Source organism: Lygodium microphyllum, chromosome 19 (assembly GCF_053477565.2).
Source record: "Lygodium microphyllum isolate KBCC chromosome 19, Lygodium_microphyllum_v1.1.10, whole genome shotgun sequence".
In the NCBI taxonomy this organism is placed as follows: Eukaryota; Viridiplantae; Streptophyta; class Polypodiopsida; order Schizaeales; family Lygodiaceae; genus Lygodium; species Lygodium microphyllum.
In genome coordinates, this window is record NC_141153.1 from 104,390,935 (window position 1) to 104,414,715 (window position 23,781).

General features: G+C 39.8%; 1 protein-coding gene across 6 annotated transcripts in view; it reads left to right on the forward strand.

The window, feature by feature from the left end:
• LOC148020234 (E3 ubiquitin-protein ligase SINAT3-like) overlaps nucleotides 1-22,768 on the forward strand; it is a 38,287-nt gene extending 15,519 nt beyond the window's left edge. For 3 of the 6 annotated variants that reach the window (XM_087700557.1, XM_087700558.1, XM_087700559.1), the window contains exons 3-4: nucleotides 15,944-16,330; nucleotides 21,933-22,768. In XM_087700557.1, the coding sequence (XP_087556683.1) occupies nucleotides 15,944-16,330; nucleotides 21,933-22,253 (708 nt within the window). In that variant the 3' untranslated portion in view covers nucleotides 22,254-22,768. Of the gene's footprint in view, nucleotides 1-15,276; nucleotides 15,422-15,943; nucleotides 16,331-21,932 lie in introns of all 6 variants that reach the window. The other 3 variants (XM_087700561.1, XM_087700560.1, XM_087700563.1) reach the window with 3 other exon arrangements.
• The last annotated feature ends 1,013 nt before the right edge of the window (nucleotides 22,769-23,781 follow it).

A 23,781-nucleotide genomic window follows, 5' to 3' on the forward strand; every position in this document is an offset into this window, starting at 1 on the left:
TTGGCATCACTCCTAGTAGTCGGCGTTAGCTCATCAAGTCTATATTTGTAGATTTGGAGGCTTCTTTGGTTGTATCCTTGCTCTAGGCACTAGTCTTCATCCTTGCGTTTGCAAATTCAGAGGCTTCTCTTCGACGGAAGTCTCCTTACTTTTGGCGATGCCTCATCATCCCCCCGTTTGCAGACTCAGAGGCTTCTTTAGTGTCTTTGCTTCAAGGCATCTTTTGTGCTACAGCACCCTTGTATCAGGTTCACTTCATTATTTCAGTTCTTCATCATCTTGTTCATTTGAGCTTCTTTTTTTTTCTCAATGTTTGTTGTACACACTCTATGTTTCTCCCATGCAAACCTTACTATCTCTTTGGTTGACATTTCTTGACATGGTATCAGAGTATACTTGTTTTCTTGATATGGCATTAAGGCATACTTGTCTTTCTTGACATAATTTGCATGGAAAAAAGCCTAGCTTTCATTATTTAAAATCATCATATTTGACAATTTTTTTTCGTATCACATAATTCAAAATTTTTTGTAGCTCATGTTGCATGCTTAAAAGGGTTAACATTATCAGCCTTCTAGATGAGTGCTAGTACTATGGCACATTAGTGTAGAACGAAGTGCTAGGGATGGTAGATGATGTGATTATTTTGAAATGTTGTAGCTATTTGGAGGATGTGATGGAAATGTAGCTTTGTAGCTTTGTTGGGGGTACGTGAAAAGATAGAAGAGGGCTCATGGATGTCATATTAGTGAAGAGGGTGATTGGTTACTGATGTTGGTTCTTTAACAAAATCTTTTGTAGTTGTGGATCTTTGTAGAACCTACAAGGTACGCTTTGTAATGTTTGTGCTTGTGCATGTGTAATTGGGAGATGGATTGAGCTATAAGAAGGCTTGGGCATCGTTTCACACTTGAGGGTTGATCGTGAAGCATCTGGCTTGCTTAGCCTTATAGCTTTCCTATAGAGCTCTTGTTTTCTTGTCATGAGAAATTTATAGATTTTTGCCTATGATTTGAGCTGAGTCTCTTTGACTAGTGATGTAGCTAACTTATCTATCGGCCCTTTTGATGCTTTCCCCAAGCTCCTCCTTACTTCATTCGCAGTTCTTTTGATTGCTTTGAGTAGATCTACATTAATGGTTTATTGTAGATTGTTGCTAGCTACCTTTAACTATCCTTGTGCTTTTCAACTCTCTTGGATTTCTCTTTGATGTAGAACTGTCTTAGCCTTTTCTTGTTGAAATTGTTCTTTGAGGTTTGCAATTTGAGCTTGCAATTCTTTGATTTTTTTTTTCTCTTGATTCCACCCTTTTTCTTTAATTCAATTTGGAGGTTCTAAAATTGGGGATTTGCTTCGACTATGACTTTTGTGTAGGTCTCCTAAGTCTTTCCTAATCTTTCTTGAGGTTTCCGTTTTCTCTTAAGTGTCTCTAGCTTGTTCCTTTGAAGTTTTTCACACACAATTTTTAAGGTATCTAAGTCTTCTTTTGTGTTGAGTACTAGACCATACTTCCTTAAGCTCAAAGTGGACTCTTCGTGACGTTGCTTGTCTCCTTGTACAATGTTAGAGGCCATTTCTGTTGATATGAGATTCTCCAATTTATCCATTTTCTCTTGAAGGCCTTGTATCTAAGCCACCGGTTGTTGTTGGTTTTCTTTCAAGGTGTAGGGTAAAGGCCAATTCCTAAGCAAACCAAGGGGAAAATTGGTTTGAAGACTTGTTGGTTATTAATGATAGCAAGTAACACTTGGATTAGTGGAGGAGATAAGAGAATCTTAGTTGTACTCTATCCATTTGCAAAAAAAGCTAAAGAAATATCGCAAGGGGTGCTAATTTTGGGGCCAATAAGCTGCCCATCGTTCAGGATTAAAGTGGTAAAGTGTGCGTTTTTGGGTTTTGTGAATTTTATACTTATTGTAATTGTTAACTAATCATGTCATTACCACCCATCTCGAGGAGGAAGGCTGGTTTCAACGCCACACCTTGGCTAGCTACCACTTGAAGCCATTGCCATCGTGTCGGCTTAAGTCTTCTTGGCAATTGCACTGTGAGTTGTCATCTTGACCCGTGCACTATAGATTGCCATTGGAGGCTCCATCCTATAGCTTGTGCCTCTTCATTGCCAATAATAGATACCATTGCTTGATAAAGTGCTATATTTAGTGCTCTCCTTGATGTAGCCTCTTCTTTTGCTGTCTTATCTCTTTGTCGCCGACTAGCAAGGATCTACCATCCCAGATGTTTGCCCTTGCTCCAAGTTGTCGTTGGTTTTGTGAGACAAATTGTTGCTTGATAGGTCATTGCCTTTTCAGCATAGAACTTGCATCTCTTTTGACCCTTTGATCCTCCCTTGTGGAAAGATATGCTAGGGTTTGTATTGAGGAAATACAACATGTACGACTAAGATTGAAACACAAGGACTCAGACAGAGACAAGCAAAACTTGAATCCCAAACACAAAACATAAAATGCAAAACCTCAAAACTCAAATATAGAGAGAAGAAACTTTGAAGTGAATGAATGTTGTAAATGAATGTAAGAGTGTATAGAATGCCCAAGGACAGAGCAATGTAGTGTTGGAGAGTGGCATCCACCGAAGACGGATCCCAAGTGTTGTGACCACCAGTCGAAGATAAGAGAGTGTTGAATAATGAAGGGTAGCAAGTTGGTCACTAAAACATAGTAGTCGGAGACTAAAATCTGGTAAACATAGCAATGTACCACTAAAGAAGGTTGAAAGCTGATCTCTGGAGGTAGAGAACTGTCAGGTGACAATAGGAGAGGTGTTTGTTGATGTAGATGACGTATTAGATAGTAAAAACGCAAGTGCAGTAGATGGAGACCTCCAAACAGTGGAGCAATGGTTGAAAATAGGCCGTGTAGGGTTGGATAGTGATGGGCTGCAATTGTTGGGTGTAAAGTCCCTTAATCTTTGTGTATATAAACTTATACGGGTTTGAACACACTCTTATTTGTGCCCTAACATATAAATACATTTGATTCTTTGTGTATTGTGACAAGTTGATCCACTCATCTTGGGATTCTCTCACTCTCATATTCAACACTATTGTTGCTCCATGTCTGACTCGCATTTCTATTGTGCACTCATCCCGACAAACTGGTATCAGAGTTGTGGTAAAGGTGTGTGCGCTTTTGGAGGACCATGCGAATTAGTTCCAATGTGTGTGTGCGAAGGAGGCATGTCGTTCCTTTTGTAGGTAGGCGACAATGTCTTCGGCAGTCAGTGTGACCAAGGGAGACCAATGTGACCAGGTAGACTTGGTGGCAATCAGCGGCAATTAGTCGTGTGCAGGTGACAGCAGGCGTCAATCAATCGTGAACTAGGCGACAACGTGGCAAGTAGGTGGCAACACTCGATAGTTAATGGAGACCAGGCAGTATCACATGACAGTTGGTTGATTGTTAGCTCGATATCTTTTGATGACTTGACACATCTACCTAAGCCCTAGTTCGTGTGTGTAAGCACAATTTTTAGATTTGTGTAGATTTGTGCTTGAAAATTTGGGGTTTTTTCTAGGTTTGGCTCTGTTCATGCATAACAATGACATTGGACTCGGAAATTGTAAAAATTGTGTACATTGGCTTTGAAATTTTTGGGACTTTTCATGTATTAGTGAAATTTTGCTCAATTGAGCCGAATGTTGACATTGGTGTACATTTGGACTTGAGGGATTTGGGGCTTTTGCAAAGTTTTGTGAAATTTTATTAAATTTGCTTGTTCTATGCTCTTAGAAACATGTATTAATGTAATTTGTGAACATGTTCACAAGCTTTTGCTGAAATTCACAAATCAAATTTGTCAAAATTCACAAATTTTAGCAAAAGCATGTGAACATGGAGTTGGATGAGTCTAAGCCAGCATCTAAGCATTTGAGTGTTTTCACGAGGATTTTGAGTCAGTTGCAAGGCTTTGGTTTGCAACCCTTCAATGATAATCTGAAGGCTATTTTTTAATTGATGACTTTGCTTGATAATTGGGAATCTTTGGTTATTTCACTTAGCAACAACCTTGCTTTAACCTTTGATGGTGTTAGGGACTCTATTCTCAATGAGGAGATTAGAAGAAAGTCCAATGGAAAAAGCAATGGTTTAGTCTATCATCTTAGAGGCAGGTCAGAGGTGAGGGGTAATGTAGCAAATAAAGGCAAAAGTAGGAGTAAAAGCAAGGGCAAGCAACAGGATGTTACTTGCTATCAGTGTGGGCGTAAAGGGCTTAAAACGCTCGATTGTTGGAACTACAAGAAAGAGCAAGAAAGAAACAAGGAAATAAAAAAAAGGATGTCAAGAAAGATGATGACAGCTCTTCCTCAAAAGAAGTTGTGAAGGCAAATGTTGTATCTAGTGTGGTCATTGAAGAGCATCCTGGCATTGAAGAGATACTTGTTGCAGCATCATGCAATGATGTAGATATTGTGGCAGCAACAGGTGATATGTACATCACAAAAAAGGATGTAATTCATGTCTTACTTTTAGCTCATGATGGGCTGTCCTAATCATGGATAGTGGACAGCGGTGCCTCTTTTCATGTTACTCCCTCTTTGGAGTCAATTTTTGAATACATTGCAGGTTGCCTAGGCAAGGTTTGCTTAGGCAACAACTATGCACGTGAGATAGAGGGTATAGGTATCATTTACTTGACCCTTGAAAACGGCCCAGAGCTGATTTTGCAAGATGTCAGATATATACTTGGTATAAAGAAAAGTCTATTGTCAATTGGGCAGCTTGATGCAAGAGGGTGTTTTACTACCTTCGGTGGTGTTTCTTGGAAGGTCCACAAGGGTTCTATGTTGATTGTTAAAGGCAACAAAAGGGGGATTTTGCATTATTTGCATTATAAAGCATTATTGGCAAGTTCTTGTCTGTGGTTGAAGTGCACTCATAGATGGAACTTTGGTACAAAAGACTCAGCCATTCTAAAGCATTACTTGGCAAGTTCTTGGCTGTGGTTGAGGTTCACTCATCACAGATGAAACTTTGGCACAAAAGACTTGGCCATATGAGCTAAAAAGGCCTTTAGATTCTCTTCTCTTTAGGGAGATTTGATGTAAAAGGCTTTGGTTTCGAATTTTGTAATGATTGTATATATGGAAAACATGTGAAGTCTTCTTATTACTCAGGTGTCGTTAAGAAGTCCAATGCTCTTGATTTAGGATACTTTGATGTGTGCACTATACTTGTTAATTCACAAGGGGATGTACCATACTTTGTCACTTTTATTTATGATTTCAATAGAAAGTTATGGATGTATGTATTAAAGAGAAAAAAGGAAGTGTTGGATGCTTTTAAAAGGTTTCATGCTTTTATCACTACACAAAAAGGGCTTAAGTTAAAAGCTATAAGAACAGATAATGGAGGTGAGTATGCTTCTAATGAGTTTAAAAAGTTTTGTGAGATGCATGGCATTAAGAGGGGGTTGACAGCCCCTTATAATCTTGCATCAAATGGCTTGGTTGAAAGATATAATCGTACACTTTGTGAGAGAGTCAGATGCATGTTGTCCACAACTAATCTCTTGTAGAAGTTTTGGGGAGAGGCTCTTAAAACAGTAGTTCATGTATGCAATCGCTCTCCCAATCATGCATTGGAAAATTGCATTCTTGAAGAGGTTTGGTTTGGTAAACCTGCTTCATATGACTATTTGTGTGTCTTTGGTTGTGATGCCTTTGTGCATGTTCTTGTAGATTAGAGGACTAAACTAGACTTGAGGGAGAGATGGGTTATAGAGTTTGGCTTTCTTAAGGCAATAAGATAGTACGCAGCCGAGATGTAGTATTTAATGAGGCAAAGTTGCTGAAACATGCTATACGGGGTGACCTTGACAAAAAGAAGGTCAAGTTTCAGAATGAACAACTGGCTATTCAGCAGCCATTAGCTAAAGATTCTGTTTCTTTTGATGCTGAAAATGAGCAACAACCTATTGTGCTACAGCCAGAAGATAATGGACAGCAAATAGATGCACATGATGTGCATATACTTGAGGATGTAGATTCATTGCCTAACAATACAGATCATTAGATAAGAAGGTCTACACATGGCAGAAGGTAGCCACAAAGGTTTCAACCATCTTTGGATTGCATTTTATTGATTGATGAAGGTGAGCCTTTGACATTTAGAGAGGCACAATCATGTGAAAACAAGAGAAAGTGGAAGCTTGCTATATAAGAAGAGATGAAGTCTCTATATGCAAATAACACATGAGAGCTTGTACCTTTGCCCAAGGATAGGAAAGCTATCCCTAATAAATGGGTTTACAAGGTGAAATGTATTGATGTGAAGCCCAAGTACAAGGCATGTTTGGTTGCTAAGGCTATACACAAAAGGAAGACATAGACTTTCAAGAAGTTTTCTCATCAATGGTGAAAATGACTATGCTCCGTGTTTTGTTTGCTCTCATTGCATCCTTGGATTTAGAGTTGGAATAGATGGATGTGAAGATTGCTTTTCTTCATGGTGACTTGGATGAAGAGCTGTACATGAAACAACTCGAAGGTTTTGCTATTCTAGGGAAAGAGCATTTGGTTTGTAACCTGAAATGCAGCTTATATGGGTTTAAACAAGCCTCTAGATAGTGGTATAAAAAGTTTGATACTTTTATTCTTAGCCATGGATTTAAATGTAGTCATACAGATCATTACTTACATACTAAAAAGGGCTGACGAAGGAAGTTTTATTGTGTTGGTCTTATATGTGGATGAGATGTTGATTGCAAGAAAGCATAAGATACTTTGAATACTTTTAAAAGGTAGTTGAGTTCAGTGTTCTCCATGAAAGATTTGATGATGGTCTTGTTACACTGACTAAGGTCAAAACCCAAGATAACCTTGTAGATGTTCTCACTAAGAGTCTTGCAAAGGCTTACCATGAGCATTGCATTTGATTAGTGGGAGTTGGCTAGCTTAAAGGTACCACTTTGGGCCTTAAAGTGGGAGGTTGTTGGATGTAAAGTTCCTTTGAATGTAAAGTTTTTTAATCTTCGTATGTATAAATTTATATAGGTGTGAACACATTCTTATTTGTACCCTAATGTATAAATACATATTTGTTCTTTGTGTACCGTGACAAGTTGGTATACTTATCTTGGGATTCTTTCACTCTCACACTCAACATTGTTGCTACTCCATTTTTGATTCACATTTTCATTGAGCACTCATCTTGACAATAGTTAGTGATGGTTGGATAATAGATGGTAGGTGGTTGATTGAAATCTGCACGGTGTTGAAACTGGAAGGACACAACTGAGAGAGTTTGAGATCGAGCAGGAGTGAGCGTGAGAGTGTGACGGTTGGAGAGAGTGTGAGCAGAGTGAAAAGTCCGAGACGATAAGAGTGTACCAACAATGTGTTGGTACACAAAATCTCATTCATTCTTTCAAGTTCTGTACCCCTTCTACTCCTTTCAAGCTCTCCATCCTTTTTACTCTCTCAAGCTCTCTCCTTGAGTCTTGTCTTAACCTCTCAACCCTTGCAAGTTCCAACCTCCTCCTTCATCAAGCTATAGCCTCTCTTTACTCCCTCAAGCTCTCTACTCCTTCAAGCTCTCTACTCTTTTTGCTCCTTTCTTCAATCATCTCACCCTCCATCCGTGACCCTCTCGGCTCTCTCTATACATCATCAATGACACCCCCTCTCCATGAGGCTTTTCGCTTGCATTGTGCCTACTTCGAACGAGTGAAGAATAAATCCAACACTTGCAAGTGGCAATGCAAGTATTGCCCAACGCTCCAAATCTCATCCGTCACTCGCATTCTCATTCACCTTTGCAAATTAGGAGGGGAAGCCACACCATGCCTCGGTATTCTCGACGATGTCTATGAAGATTGTCGTCAGAAATACTTGCCATTGAAGCGACGCAAAGGCCTTTCAAGGGGAAGTGAGGAGGTGATCTCTCTCGATTGTGAGGTCTCGAATGTGGAAGACAATTCCTCTCCAACTGTCTCGGTTTTCTCCGTTGGAGAGGCCTTTTCTATTCCATCTAAAAAAAGCCATTCGAGTGATGCACATATGTCCAAGAGACAAGCCACTCTTGCCCAAGCAATGGGGTAAGTTTCCGGTCTTCTCTTCTTTCTCAAGGAGAGAGAAAGGCAAGCGGAAATAGAGATTGCACGTACCATAATTGAGTGCAATCTCTCTTTCCATATTCTCAAAGTGGATCGATGGAAACGGATGGTGAAAGCCATTGCCGCCATTGGTCTATGCGAGGGATGGTATGATGTCACGTACAATGACATGCGTATCAAGAAACTCGATGAGGAGAGAGAGAGGATTGATAAGTTCCTTGAGCCCGTGCGTGCCGGTTGAGCGAAGTATGGATGCTCTACTCTATCCGATGTGAATGGAGTGACCGCAAAAAAAAGGGAATCCTCAACATCCTCGTCTCTTGCCCACTTGGCACATACTTTCTACGAGTGGTGGATGCAAACACAAGGGAAAGGAGAACCACGGGCTTGTTCATGTATCGGCACATGCAGCAAGCCATCATTGAGGTAATGCTTCTAAATCCATTATTTTGTAATTTCTTCATTTAACCTCCCAAATTTATTATAATTTCATCGTGTATAATCTTGTAGGTTGGGCCACAAAATGTGATGTAAGTTGTCACAGACGTCTCGAATTGTGTATCTATGGGGCGAAAACTTGATACCGAGTTTTCGTCTATAGTATGGATACCATGCGCTACACATTGTCTAGATCTTTTTATGGAAGATATAGGCAAGTTGGATTGGGTGGCAGGGATTGTCAATGATACTTGCACAATCGTTGGCTTTGTCAACTCCAAGGTCTGAGTTCTTGCGATATATCGCTTATACTCGGACTTGGAGTTGAAGAAGCCCTTGAAGACTCGGTTTGTGGCCATGTGGCTTCTCCTCTAGCGTTTCTATGATGTTTGCAAGAAGCTACAAAAAACAATTGTGTCAGATGAGTTTAAGGAATCGCTCGAAGGGTTGTCCACATGAAGCCAAGTGGAAGCAAAGGCCGTTCAAAGGCTTTGCTTAAAGGAGGAATTTTGGATGGATGTGAGGGGCATTATCATTGCCGTCACTCCCATCTACAAGGTGCATGACGGACATGGAGGGGGCTACTATGGGCCTCCTCTATTATCTTATGGCGGATGCAATGGAGGAGATACAATCATCGACCATCTTGGATGGGGAGGTCTCTTTTTCATGGTATTGTTTTTATTTTTATTTATTTTTAATGATTTATTCTTCTTTTTAGTTTTAGAATCTATATTTCATATTGTCTTACACTTTTTTTAAAAAATTTCACCTCTAAATCTTTTTCTAAATCTCTATCATCTTACACCTACTGTAGTAATATCTTGGATACCATCCCTAAAAGAGATGACATTCTCTTTTTGACAAAGAAAAGATGGAAGTGGATGAAGCGACCCATACATGGGTTTGTGGCACTCTTGCATCCCATCTTCAAAAAACCCTCTCTCTTTATGGATGCCAATGTTCTTATTGATTGTGATGTCTTTCTTCCAAAGGCTTTGGCGGAAGAGTACCATGGTGCCTTCCTCTAGGAGCTCATTAATTATAGCAATCAAAGGGGCACTGCTTTCGCATCTACCATTTGTTGGAAGCGGGAATCATTGGTGAAGTCTATTTTTTGGTGGGAGTCATTTGGCTATCAATTGTCTCACCTTATGCATTTTTGCATAGGTTTGAAAATCGCATCTATTTTTTCATTTAATTCTAGTTACAACTTACAACTTGCAAACTTAAAGTTTAAACTATTTTTTCTTCACATGGTTTAGGATTGTTCGTTGGGTGCATGTGAGAGAAATTGATCCGCCCATTCCCTCGTGCATATCAAAATTCGTGATAAGCTTAGTATACGACAATTAGAGCGATTAATTTATTGTCGCTCCAATTTATGCATATTATACAATATGCATGAGATGTCTATGGCAAGACAGATATCATATATCTAATTTTTATATTTTTTAGTTCATAACTTTATTCATAGATTATGAAATATATTTAAAAAAGTTTCACTTGTTTAATCTAAGTTCTTCATTCTTTAAATGTATAGATAAATGTGGATTCACTCAAGCTCTCTGCTAGTATACTTAAAAGTGTGACTCGCGAGAGAGACTTAGAGGAGGAGCAAATCTTTAGGGAGCTTTACTTGGAGCTCGAGGAGATAGACTGGTGAGTCTCTCGTACTCGTGCATGGCGTGTCCGTGTTGTTATTTACCCTCGTGCTGATAGCAATGGAATTTTTACTTCGGCATCCACATCGGCTGCTCGTGATGCTTGTGGGGCCCTTAGATGTTGCACGAGGTGTGGGAGTGGCTCGAGAAGTACTCCTAGTTCGGCCCAGGAGGACATACCTTTCAGTCTCTCACTTAGAGCTTAGAGAGCCTGAGTATGATAACGAGGGCAATGTCATTAGTGAGGGTGATTTTGTTGAGGAGGGTGATGGTTCCTTAAGCGGTGACGAGAATGCTTCTACCTTTGATGCCGAGAGTGATATGAGTACCTAGTGTAATCATATATTTTGATTTTGATTGAGCCATGGATGATGGCTTTTATCTTGATCCATTTTTGTACACTTTTTGTATGAGATTGCACATATGGCTCATAATAAAGTTGTTGGTTTTATTATTTATACTACACCACTCTCGAGTCTTATTTCAACTCTCTTGTGCACTTTTGGCTAGAATCTCTAAGTTTATGTTTTAACTTGTAAGTCCAAACATTAAGCATAGACTTAAAATTATATGTATTTTTAATTTCATCGGACGTAACATTGGACGTAGGTCTAAGATTTATTAGTTCGATTAGTACCGTACTACTATCGGACTGTACTAATTGGACGCCATTGAATGTGACAACCATGCTTGATATGTTAGGAGTACTAGATGCATTAGGAAACATTTTTGTTTGCATACTTTGGACCATTGTAATGTGATTGTACATGAAAATTTGCATACTACCAATCATACCAAGATACATTTTTCCATACGTTGTATGCATTACTAGCCTTATGACCAACACTATATGGAGTATTTGCTTTATCAACATTAAGACCATGAGTCCCAAACACAGTGCATTGTATATATGCATTGCCAAACTTGCCACTTTGTGCCCAACATTATGCCAACTGTGCTATACATGGGGTTATGCATATTACCAGTCATACGTGGATACATTGGGCCTTGCACACCATGCATTGTTTGTTGCATATGATAAGGATTTGTGTCACACATTCCCATATATGGTCTTTGATTCACCATAGCATGGAAACTAGTGCGAGCACCAAAGTATCATGATTGTCCCATCATTGCTTGCATGCCTTGCTGTCCAAAAAGCTTTGGATTGGCACTTTAAAGTTGGCCTTGCATATGCATCAATTGCCCCATTGGCATCATTTGCTTATATTCACTACCCACATTTAGAATATCATGTTGTTGTATTGGCTCTTCCTTTAGTGTATCTTGTTATCGCGAAGTTCTTAAAGACGATATTTTCTTTTTGCCTTTGCCCCCCTTCTTTCAAGGGTTCAAAAAACACATAAATTGAGAATCATTTATCAATTGCATAGATATTTTAGTTGTCGGTATTTAGTTGATCTTAAATTGGTAATCAAATTTCTCTTCCTCTTGTTTATCATCAGCTTCTAAAGGCTTAGAAGGATCCACATTTTGGTCTTAACCAACATTATTAGCTTACTATCCATGTTGTTCGCCTTGTTCAAGATCAGACATTGCATTTTTTCTAACACTTTGTGAATTTTCAGATTGAGAGGCATCATTCTTGCTTGATCCCATCTCACCATTTGAAGACATTCTTACTGTAATGGTCGGCTGAATATAATTTCAGTAGTAGCACGAAGCTTTGGCTTGCAATCAAGTGCCTTGGGCCCACCAAACCAAGGGATTGAATGGTATCTCGGCAATGGAACCATGGCAATAGTCTTTCTCCTCGAATAGGGTGGTAAATAACTTGATTTAGCACTAGTTACAACAAGCATGAAAATCACATAAATTGAGAATGCACACTTTATCACTTTGATCTTGGACATTGGACATCGTGTTGGCCCCAAAATTGGCATTCCTTGTAGTATTTCTTTACTTATATTGAAAATGGAAAGAGTATAATTGAGATCTTATGATCTCCTCTGCTAATCCAAGTGCCTCTTGTTGTCAAAATTGACTAGCAAGCCTCCAAATCAAATTGCCCCTTGGTTTGCTTGGGGATTGGCCTTAGCCGTCGCCTCTTGTATGCTATCATTTGTATTAGAAGAACTTGGGTTGCTATCACTTGCTCTTGGAGAGCTCCAAACTGCTATTACATGTTATAGGACTGATCCTTGGTGGCTGCAAATCACATCAGTTGCCTCTTCTTGCTCTCTTACAGTCTTCTCTCTCACAATGGTTTGAATAGACTTCCAGTAGTCAACTTGGCTTTCAGATCATCCCCTTTCTTAATGGGAAACTCTTAAAGCTCAAAATCGAGATTGATATATCGAGTGCGATCTTGTACCACATAGTGGTTAATGAGATGACTCTAACTCTCAGATGCAATGGAAAAATATTGTAACTAAGAGTGAAATTCAGGAAGTAACCCTTGCATTAACTCAATGTTGGTTGTGGCATTGTGGGCTCTCCATTGAGAGATGTGATCAGAGTGAGCTAATCGAGGGTTCGACATGGTATCAACGATGAGGTTCCAAAGTCCTTGAGATTTAAGTACTTGTTGCATGAAGTTCGATCAAGTGGCGAAATTTGATTCATTAAAATGAGTCTTATCCGTGAAGGCATTTTTGGCCATTGCAATAGGAGTGGTAGTGCCAAAAGATGGAGGTGTATAATGGAGATATGGGGGAGCGGAGTACATTGAGAAAGGAATTTCAAAGTGCCCACCATGCATATGAGAAGTGTGTACAATAGATCCAAATGTGGCATGGGTGAATTGGGGAGGGGCATGGTAACCGCTTGAGGAGCCCATGGTGGAGAGATAGGGACACGGGGAGCAGAGGATAGAAATCCTTGCGTAGGAGTGACCCAAGGGATGTGAGATGACAATTAATAAGTAGAGGATGGATATCCTTGCATGTGAAAGGTTGTGGGAGGTTGGTGAGTGTTCGGAGGTAGTGAGCGGGATTCCCATCATAAGTATCCCAGAGTGGAAAGATGTGATAAAGTAGTAGGTGAAAGATACAATGTTAAAGGGTGGCATTCCTTCTAATGATGTACTAAGAGGTAGAGGGAATGAAGGGTAGGTAGGTGGTGGAATGGAGAAAGAGAAAGTGATAGGAGCGGAGATGGAAGATCCAATCCCTAGTGTGCGTTGAGCAGAAGTGGAATGTAATCCAAGATTTTGGAATGAAGATACGAGTAGATCAGAATGTGGAGAAGATAGTGGTGGGATGGGAGGGAGTTGAGAAGTGTGATTTACTTGCTCAAATGAAATAGATGGTAGAGGTATACTTGATGAAGGGTATATGCTTTGAGAGTCTTCTCTATTTAAGTTAACATATTGAAAATCATCCAGATCTTGCACAATAAAACAAGAAATAGGAGAGGGTTTCGGCTTACACGAGGGTTATATGAACTTGACACAAGGTTTGGTGGAGATAAAGGAGACGGATTGCTAGACGTATTGAATGTCATAATTCCTCTAAGATCAGAGAGATGGCTAGTCTCACTAATTGATCCAAACTGAGTAGTAGCACTTGTTGGAGTGTAAACCAAACTATACATGATGCGCAAGTACTTCTCAAACTCTTCATCTGTAAGATAATCAAAACAACAAGAAGAAGATGGTAAAGGTGAAGGTGCGTCTACCTCCTCCTCGAGACCATAATACCTTTTTAGAGCCTCCAATGATGGAGAAGGTTGATAGGGTATCATAGGATTCGAAGAAAAAGGTGCTTGAGACATTATGAGTCAAAATTGAGTGGTGTGTGAGTCTCGCACAAAGACTAGCCTTCACAATCACTGCAGGATACTCTTTAGAAGAGCAACGGCTTTGATATCATGTGAAGATATGCTAGGGTTTGTACTGAGGAAACACAACATATTTGACCAAGATTGAAACACAAAGACTTAGACAGAGACAAGCAAAACTCAAACCCTAAATGTCAAATGCAAACTGCAAACTGCAAAACCTCAAAACTCAAACATAGAGAGAAGAAACTATGAAGTGAATAAATGCTGTAAATGAATGTAAGAGTGTACAGAATGCCCAAGGGCAAAGCAATGTAGTGTCGGAGAGTGATGTTCATCGGAGACAGATCCCAAGTGCTGTGACCGCTAGTCGTAGATGAGAGAGTGTTGAATGATAAAGGGTAGCAGGTTGGCCACCGAAACACAGCAGTCAAAGGCTGAAATTTGGTAAACATAGTAGTGTATCACCAAAGAAGGCTGAAAACTAATCACCCGAGGAAGAGAACTATCAGACGACAATAGGAGAGGTGTTTGTTGATGTAGATGGCATGTTGGACAACAAAAACAGAAGTATTGTAATAGTCACCCGGTGGGAGAGATGGTAGTAGCCTATCGCTTGGCATCATATGCTGAAAACACAGACTGATGTGGTGCTATAACGATGCAGCAAATGGAGACCCCCAAACAGTAGAGCGATGGTTGAAAATAGGCCATCTAGGGTTAGATAGTGATGGGTTGCAATCGTTGATGGTTGGACAGCAGATGGTAGGTGATTGATGGCTGAAATTTGTACGGTAGAGTGAGAAACCTGCACAAAAGGATGAGGCTGAATGGTGGGCAGCTTGTCTATTTATAGATGTTGAAGGGTGCCCTAAAAAACCTAGGGTTTTGGGGGACCATTGAAACTCTCTCGAACTGCATACCAAATTTGCATTTTTCATTAATTAAGCGTGTTTTGGGGTTGCTTAAAAATGCTAATCAGCTATAAAGCATGTTATAGCTCAACACCTTGGGATTGTGCCTAAGGATGACATGTCATCTCCCATCTATAATCTCTCACCTTTGGTAGGCAAACACCTAGACTTTGGTAGGTGTACAAGATGACATCTCTATTTGTGATGGTCTCTTGAAAATTTTAGCATCCATTTTCTTTTTCTAGGGTGCGTTTACTTTGCTATTTTAGCATGCATTTCCATTTCCCAAATGTGCATTTCCTCTATCATTTATCATGTAATTTTGTATATATATGTGCTCTTTTAATTATTTTGGTTGTGCAAACATTGCCTTGCAGTTCATCAGGCAGTAACTCCTCTTCAAGAGTTTGTGCTTGTGACTTTTTGCTTGCTCTTTTTTTCAGGACAGGAGAATGTGTCTTTTTCCTTTTCTTCTTGGCAAAATAGACAATTTTGGGTGCTAAGTGGCAGTCAATGTTATCCCTTTCCTGTCCTTTCATGTTATTATTGTCTCTTCACCACATTGGAGGGACCTACGCCATCTCCCATGTATGGCGCCTAAACCCAATTCACCTTCATAAGTGCATCCTGTGTCCTTTGTTGTTCATGTTTGCCTTATTGCATTCAACCAATATTCGGAGAGAGAGAGAGAGAGAGAGAGAGAGAGAGAGAGAGAGAGAGAGAGTGTGTGTTTTACGAAAAAAAAGAGAGAGAGTGTGTGTGTGTGACTGGATATTGTTTACTCCACTCTGGCTGTCCTTTCTGTGTGATATTTGTGTGTTATGGTCTTAGAGGCCTTTTGGTTTGATTTGTGTTTGTTCTGTTTTTCTTAGCTGACCTGATGGTCTGATGTAAAATTTTCATTTAATTCAATTATCTTCACACGAGAGAGAGAGAGAGAGAGATTTTACGAAAAAAGAGAGAGAGAGAGAGAGAGAGAGAGAGAGAGAGAGAGAGAGAGAGAGAGAGAGAGAGATTTTACGAAAAAAGAGAGAGAGAGAGAGAGAGAGAGAGAGAGAGAGAGAGAGAGAGAGAGAGAGAGAGAGAGAGTAATTGACTTTCTTGTTGCAGTGTCCAAATGGTCATACATTATGTTCTAACTGCAAGGTACGGGTACACAATCGTTGTCCCACTTGCAGATATGAACTTGGAAATATTCGATGTTTAGCCCTAGAAAAGGTTGCAGAATCACTTGAGCTTCCTTGCAAATATCAAAGTTTGGGATGCCCTGATATTTTTCCTTATTATAGCAAGCTAAAACATGAGGCGCAATGCACATTTAGGCCCTACAATTGTCCTTATGCTGGTTCGGAATGCTCAGTAACTGGAGATATTCCCACACTAGTAGCTCATTTAAGAGATGATCACAAAGTGGATATGCATAATGGATGCACTTTTAATCACCGATATGTAAAGTCAAATCCCCAAGAAGTAGAAAATGCCACCTGGATGCTTACGGTAAGGCTTATTGTTTTACTTGAGTAAAATTTATCTCAGTTTTTTGTGTATGTGGTGCTTGTAATGCATTGTGATGTCTCTTTATTGTATTGGAGAGTTCCTTAATTCACCTTATAATTGTCCTTTTCAAAGCTATGCATGAGAGGGCACTATTCCTTTTGTTACTTCATCTGAGATTTATTGTTTCAGTTAAAATATAAACCAAGTAATATTGATTCCAGTTTGTTATATAAATGATGCTCATGATGCAGCATTTTGTGATTTCTCAAGTTCCTTAATGTACCTTTTAATTTTGTCTTATTCAAAGCTATGCATGGGAGGGCACTATTCTTTTTGTTACTTTGATTCTTATGTTCAAAAAATATTAGAGGTTTGTTGTCACGTTGCTGAACTTGTAAGGTCCCATCTTAGGCTGGGAACACTTCGAAGGATATTAGTTCTGTTTATTTTATCTTGTATGTTTCTCTTTAAGCCCTCTCTTCCATTTGTTGCTTCCCTTAAGTAATGGCCTGCTTAAACAAGCTTGTGATATTGTGTGTTTGTATCTACTATCAAAGGTTGACGTCAATGGAACTGTACTGTTATCTTTATACTAGCATAAAAAACACAACCACCAATGAGATCAAAGTTTGTTGCCCTTTGTTGTGGACATTCAAAGAACATTGCTCGAGTTTCTAAAGTTGACTTAAAGTCAGTCTTTACAATAAACTGGTGGCTCACTTATCATCTACTTATGGAACAAGATTGCTAATATTACTTATTTGAATCGGGCTGAGCCAGATAAGCTCTACAGTTGGGGAGGCGAGCTGGATTTTCAGCTTTGCATTTATTCATTTATATGTTAGGGTGTTGCAGACTGATTTAGTAAAGGGCCTAATAGTGGTATCAGAGCTATGACCTCTGCAGGGATGGACAAATGTGACACAGTGAGGTAAGGAATAATGAAATTCATCAGAATGCTTTTGAAACTTTGCATGATTCCATCCTCTTCTTGAAGGCGAGTAGTATGGAAGCTCTGAAAGGGAGTAATGGGGTAATGGGCAGGTAAGCAAGGTGGATGGTGGGTGCTGGTAGCATGATACCATGCTTAGCAATTATGGAATCTGCCTGATTGGAGCAGTCCATCCAGCCATTCATGTGTGGTGGGATGAAGTCGTTGCATTGGATAACCTAACAAAGGTAACTTGGAGGGAGTGAAAAGAGGGTGTGCAGATGGCTAGACCAGTTGGAGATTCACAGATGGGAAGCTGCACACAAAAAGGTCTAAGTGTGGCTTTGTCAAAAAGGAGTCTTGTTGTTTGGAAACATAATTATAGAACATGGCATCAGAATTGACCCAGCAAAGGTAAGAATAGTGCTTGATTATTCTATTCTTTGAACTCTTAGTATGGTTCCTAAGGGGGGCTAGCGGCCTCCTTGGAGGGGGTTTGAGGGTAACATTCTTGTTCCAATGGTAAGTGGAATAATCCTCAGAATATTCTTTGGACAACTAGTGAAGGTTAATAGGTATAATAGTTGCAGGCTATAAAAGTGAGACTCACTCAAAACCATGATCATCTATCTCTTGCCCATTGGCATGGCTAGGTTGGACCAATGCATGGTGGATTTGCCTATGTGAGTTTTGACATTTTCTATATAGTGACATTTATTACTCTTTGGTGCATGTCTTGGCACGGAGTCGGGATGCCCTCGTGCTTGACAATCATCGGGATATGGCTATTTTCACTTTTTGTGATGTCGAAATTGGCTTGATGCTTCTTCTTTAGATGTTTTTTGGATTGTGATTCATGACCTAGAGTTGGGATCCTAGAGAATTTTTGGCGGTGCACTTGGGTACTTTGAGAGTTTTCTTCAAGCATCATTGGTCATTGTTGTACACATGGTTATTGGCTTTATGATGTTGCTATTAGGTAGGCCATTGTTGGCAGGCTTGTCTTCCTTGAGGAAAATGTTCAATACACTACACACTGCTGTACAAGGTGGCACCTCTACTTTGTCTAGTGGTTCTTCCACAAAGGCACAACTCTTCATTGTTCAAGGATCACCCCTTTAGTCTTGGCTATTGCCTTTGCTCCCTACTTAGTAGGGGTCCCTATCCCACTCCCACCTTCACTACAAGCCCCATCGGCTTTCCCACATGTTATTCATTAGGTTAGCCAATAGGGATCCCCATAGGTCTCAAGAGTCACCACTTCTTCAATGAGGCCACTTGTCGATTTGCGAAAGCCTCAACTGATAGTTAGTTTTTCAAGTTGCACAGTGGTTCAGGACTCTCGTGCTTGCTAGAGTCTTGAGTTTAGTCTTCTCCAAAGACCATTCATGATTGACTTAGGAGATCATGACGGATACCTTATGCATAGGCATATTGAGGTTAAAGAATCTACTTAAATTTAGGAGGCTTTTACATTGGATAGATAATTTGCACCATGCTATGCAAGAATCACACTTGGTCTTTGGTTCCACAACCTCAATGGAGGAAGGTGATTGGTGTCAAATAAGACCAAGTATTGGGCGGATGGGACCTTAAAAAGCATACCATTAGGCTTGTTGCCAAGGGCTTTACCTAGAAGGATGTCTTTGAGACCTTTGCCATGGCAATTCTGATGATGATTAGGATGGTCTTGGCATTGATAGCCCATCACAGGTAGCTTGTTTACTAGATGGATGTGAAGTCGACCTTCTTGAATGGTGATATTCAAGAGGAGATTTATGTGGAGCAGTCACTAGGTTCCATGTCCCAAGATTAGAGGATCAAGTTTACAAGAGTAAAGGATCAAGTTTACAACTTAGAAAATGCTTGTATGGCATGAACAAACACTTGGAGCTTGCAATCATTGGATCAAGTGCTTCTTTCTTGACCATGGGTTCTAGTGGTTAGAATTTGACGCCAATTACTACTTTCAATTGTTAGATGGGTTGGTGTCCTTTGTCATTCTTTGTGTGGATGAGTCAATCATTATAGGGTGTTGTATTGAGCATTTTTGATTCATAGTAGGGTCTTAGGTTTTGAGTAATGTATGGCATGTAGAAAATTCCTAGTTTATACATAGTAAACCCTAATGCATTCACAACGTTCACAAATTATCTTTTGATTGTGCTGTAAAAAAGAAGATTGCGCCTCTAGCCTAGTTAAGACTGTAAATTTCTCCAACGTTTGTTCTCGAGTGCAATAGAAGCCTGGCACGTAAGTATTGGAGGAGAGAGTAGAACCTGCATACTAGGGCATCATATTGAGATGCTTTTGGTGCAAAGCTAAAGATGCAAAGCAAGTCTAAATGGGTGCATAGTGGAACAAGAATGAAGAGGCCTAAAGAGATATTTGGCTTAAGAATATTTACTATATGGGCTCAACTCGATTAGCCAAAGGAGCCATGGGATGACATGGCTAGTTGAGCCTAAGAAGAACTAGCCTTACTTGGCCTAGGGGACCTATAGGAAGCTAGCCTAAGGGTAGGACCACTGTTGAGGTCTCCTTTTTCTAGGTCTCTGCCAAGGGAACTTGTGTTGAGTGGGGGAGACCTCATGGACTATTGAAGTTCTCCTTTTTCTAGGTCAGTGCCAAGGGAACTCATGTCGAGTGGGGGAAACCTCATGGACTATTGAAGCGTGATGAGTCCTTGTAAGGATGACTAGATGGCCTTGGGGACTTAAGACTGCATAGCAAGATGGAATGGGGAAGTGACAGCTTGGAATCCGGTGCTGTTTCAAAACAGGGATGCATTCCTAATTGGTGGAACATTCTTGCTGCCATTCTTGATGGGCATTTCTTAATATGAACATTTCCTTGTAGGGAATGTGCAATTTGGCAATAGATAAGCTGGATAGAAGATGCCAACATTTTCTAGATCCATTAGAAAAATAGAATAAAATTTAAACAATTGTTTCTGGCTTGCCTTTCACTCCATACATTGTCATTATTCTCAATCTTTCTTGACTATTTACTGCAATTCTTGACAAAATAGCATCTGTGACAGGTGACCATGGATCGCAACATGCAAGGATACCAGCAAGCATGCATTTTCCATCTTGCCTTTCACCCCTACGTTGTCACTTTTCACTCTTCTTTCCTCACACTTTCTCTCAACCTGTTGATGCGAAATAATGCTATGTTCGTCTTTTCTTTAGTAGTGTCTTTGAAGTGAATTTGTGTATAATTTATTTTGAATCATAAGAAATTCTTAATTTATTTGTGGGTGCCATGTAGGCTGTTTCCTCCCCATTCTTGGAATGGAGCCTCTTTGTTCCTATGCTGTTCGTTGTTCCTGTTCCCCATCTCCTGTTCTTGTTAGCTATGGTGCAAGTCCATAGGAGGTCCAATAGAATTGGGAATTCTTACAGGTCTAAGGCCTTAAAGTTTTATCAGCCCCTACCTGATTTATATTTTTATTAAGATTGAGACAACTTGATTAGTCACTCAGATTTCAGAGTTTTTAGGCCTTCTACCTGGATCACTAACGATATATAGGGCCCTACCTAATTTACGTGCATAAGATTGGGAAAATGTTGATTAATCATCCAGACTTCAATTATAATCAGGGCCTCAGTTGGTTGAGGCTATTCAGACATGTAGTTCACATATAGAGTCACTCAGTTCAGTGAAAAGGAGTCAATGTCTGTCATGCATGTGTATTAGTTCATCATCCTTGTGGGAAGCTCTCAATATGCTTACAGTGGAGCAGCTGGAAATTAGCTCTTAATGTGGTGGAGCAGGTGTTTTTGAAAATCAGGATCTAAATGATATCCAGTATAAATTCATTAGGCCTTATTCTAATGTAGACGAAGTAGCTGTATCTCAAAAACGGCATACAGATAAGAATAGTTCAATCAAATTTTATGTATGCATGTGCTGTCAAAACTTCACCCTTTCCATTGCCTCATTAAAGCACAAAGATACCAGCTGTGTCTTCAATTTCGAAGAAGTTCAGCCTCCACATTCTTCTAGCTCAATCATGTTGAGGCTTGAAGATTAGCTTGAATACTCTTCTAGCTTTATCATGCTTCAGCTTGGGCATTCTTCTAGCTTAATTATCTAATGAACATGGACATCATTTCTGATTCCATATCTAGCGTGACTGTACTTGAGTTTGTGTGTCCATCCCCACTGTCAGATCAGTCTTCTAGAACATGGATTAACTTTATGTAGGAAAGGGGCTGGTATCCCTGGTTTGAAGAGGTTTTCTCATGCATCTCCTGGGTTGATCACGCAAAATAAATGTCCCTGCCAAGTTCAAAGCATACGCCTGGATGTCTCTTGCACAAAGCATTAGATATTTTCAAGAGGAAACTTATCTCCAATTTCAGAGAATCGTACAATGCTCGCTGTCTACGATGTGTTGGCAGTATCAGCAGGAAAATAATGCTTTAGTGGGGAGCAAAGCAAATTCCATTGTAGGTTTCAAGCGTTGGAAACTCTATTCTATGTTAGTTGCTTGTGTTGTTGGATCTTGTGCAACTTACAAGTATTGTTACACTTACCCATGAAATAAAATTTTTTCTTGCTAAAGTTGCACAGTGAGATTTTTGAATGATGTTCAATCTCTTCATGATCATCAGTTAAGTGGAAAGCGGTAAATCTTTACTGTCTTTTTGTACTTCTGTGCAGGTTTTCAATTGCTTTGGACAACATTTCTGTCTCCATTTTGAGGCCTTCCAACTAGGAATGGCACCTGTATATATGGCTTTCTTACGCTTTATGGGTGATGACCAAGAAGCCAACAACTTTAGCTACAGTCTTGAGGTTGGTGCAAATGGACGAAAATTGATCTGGCAAGGTGTGCCTAGGAGCATCAGGGACAGTCATAGGAAGGTCCGAGATAGCCATGATGGATTAATCATTCAAAGAAATATGGCATTATTCTTTTCTGGTGGTGATAGAAAAGAGTTAAAGCTTAGGGTCACTGGCAGAATATGGAAGGAACAATGAGATGTTAGCATGAATTTCTGTTATGGAACATACTAGTAAATGAATTACTAGAGTATGTTGCTGCCATGACTGATTTACCGGTTTCCCTTGACACAAATTTGAATTGCTGAAGAAGCATCTGCTGTTCTATATAGAAGCCAATCAGCACTGGTTTAAGGTGGCAATCACCAAAGAACAGCGTCCAGCTTTTGAAGGACAGCTCTTCATATAGAGCTGGTTACTGCTCATCCAGGAAACCCGGGGGAAATAATATAGGTCTGATCAACTGAGAAGCTAATCTAAAAAGCTGCTTCAGGAAGGATTTTGGACCAGGACCTTTCAATGCAATCCTTTTCTCTACTCCTGATCTGCATGGTTTACACCAAAGATTGACCTTTTTCTATGTATCTAGCAGATCATGATTGAAAATGGAGTCTAAACTGCAAATAGCAGCTTCTTGTGTGATCATGCACATGTGCATGTGCATGAACATAAGAAAGGATTAACATGCTAAAAGCAGTAGTCTTTCTTTGACTTCTGTGATGAACTGAATGTCTGTTGGTGTTTGTTAGCAAGCTTCAAGGTGGCAAATTGATCAAGCCTTGTTATTAGTACAATTACAGTTAAGTGCGCAAAGAGATGAATTCTAATTGTTGGCAATAATTCCCTTTGTTATTTTCAGGATTGCTATCATTTTCCTTTTCCTTATTGTTAATCTGGTTGGTAAGATAACAGAACAGTTTGCAGAGCGTTCACATATTGTTTGCATGAGAGGCTTGGCCTTGCCCAAGAGTTGAAAGTGGGCTTTTCTGATCAGAAAGAACAAATATATTGGGTGTTGAAAGTGAAAGCACAAACAAAAGATCTGATTGGGTCCCCCAACTAGCTTTTAAGTTCTTTAGTGTTAGGAGCAGAAAACATTGACAATGGTAATCAGAAAAAGATTCAAATCTTTGCAAGTATTCTGCTTTTCTGTACTCTTTGCGTGTGATAATGTTCGTAGTCCAGGGCAACACGGTAAAAGCCTATTTTGGATATAGAAACTTAATTGGGAATCTGTAGATATGTTTTCTCCCCTATTGCCACAACAAAAAGAACTTGTATGTTTCTCGAAGATAAGCATGCGACTTATGCAGGACTTAAACTCATGACTCATGACGCAACATGGTCCTTGAGCTTCTGAAGTCCCTTTATGCAGTTTGAGTGCATGGGATTGCATGTGTATAAGCTTGAAAAAAACCATAAAGATGATGTGGATGTTGTTGGCATTGCCTGTTAGGGCAGTATGCTTATACAATGATATGGTGACATTGTGGATCATGAATAAAAGTAATGGCAAGGAAGAATAAGTAGCCCCTGCTTTTAGGAATAGAGAGACGGTAGCTCTTGCTTCTGGGAATTAAAGTAGTGCTGGGAGCACATTAGGGCAATGCTCCAGTGCACACTTGTATATAGAAGAGCCTGCATGTGGTCATTTTTTGATGGTAGTTGACTGCACACGCCTAATACACACTTGTATATACTAGTGTTCATTTTAAGAGTTGGGTGT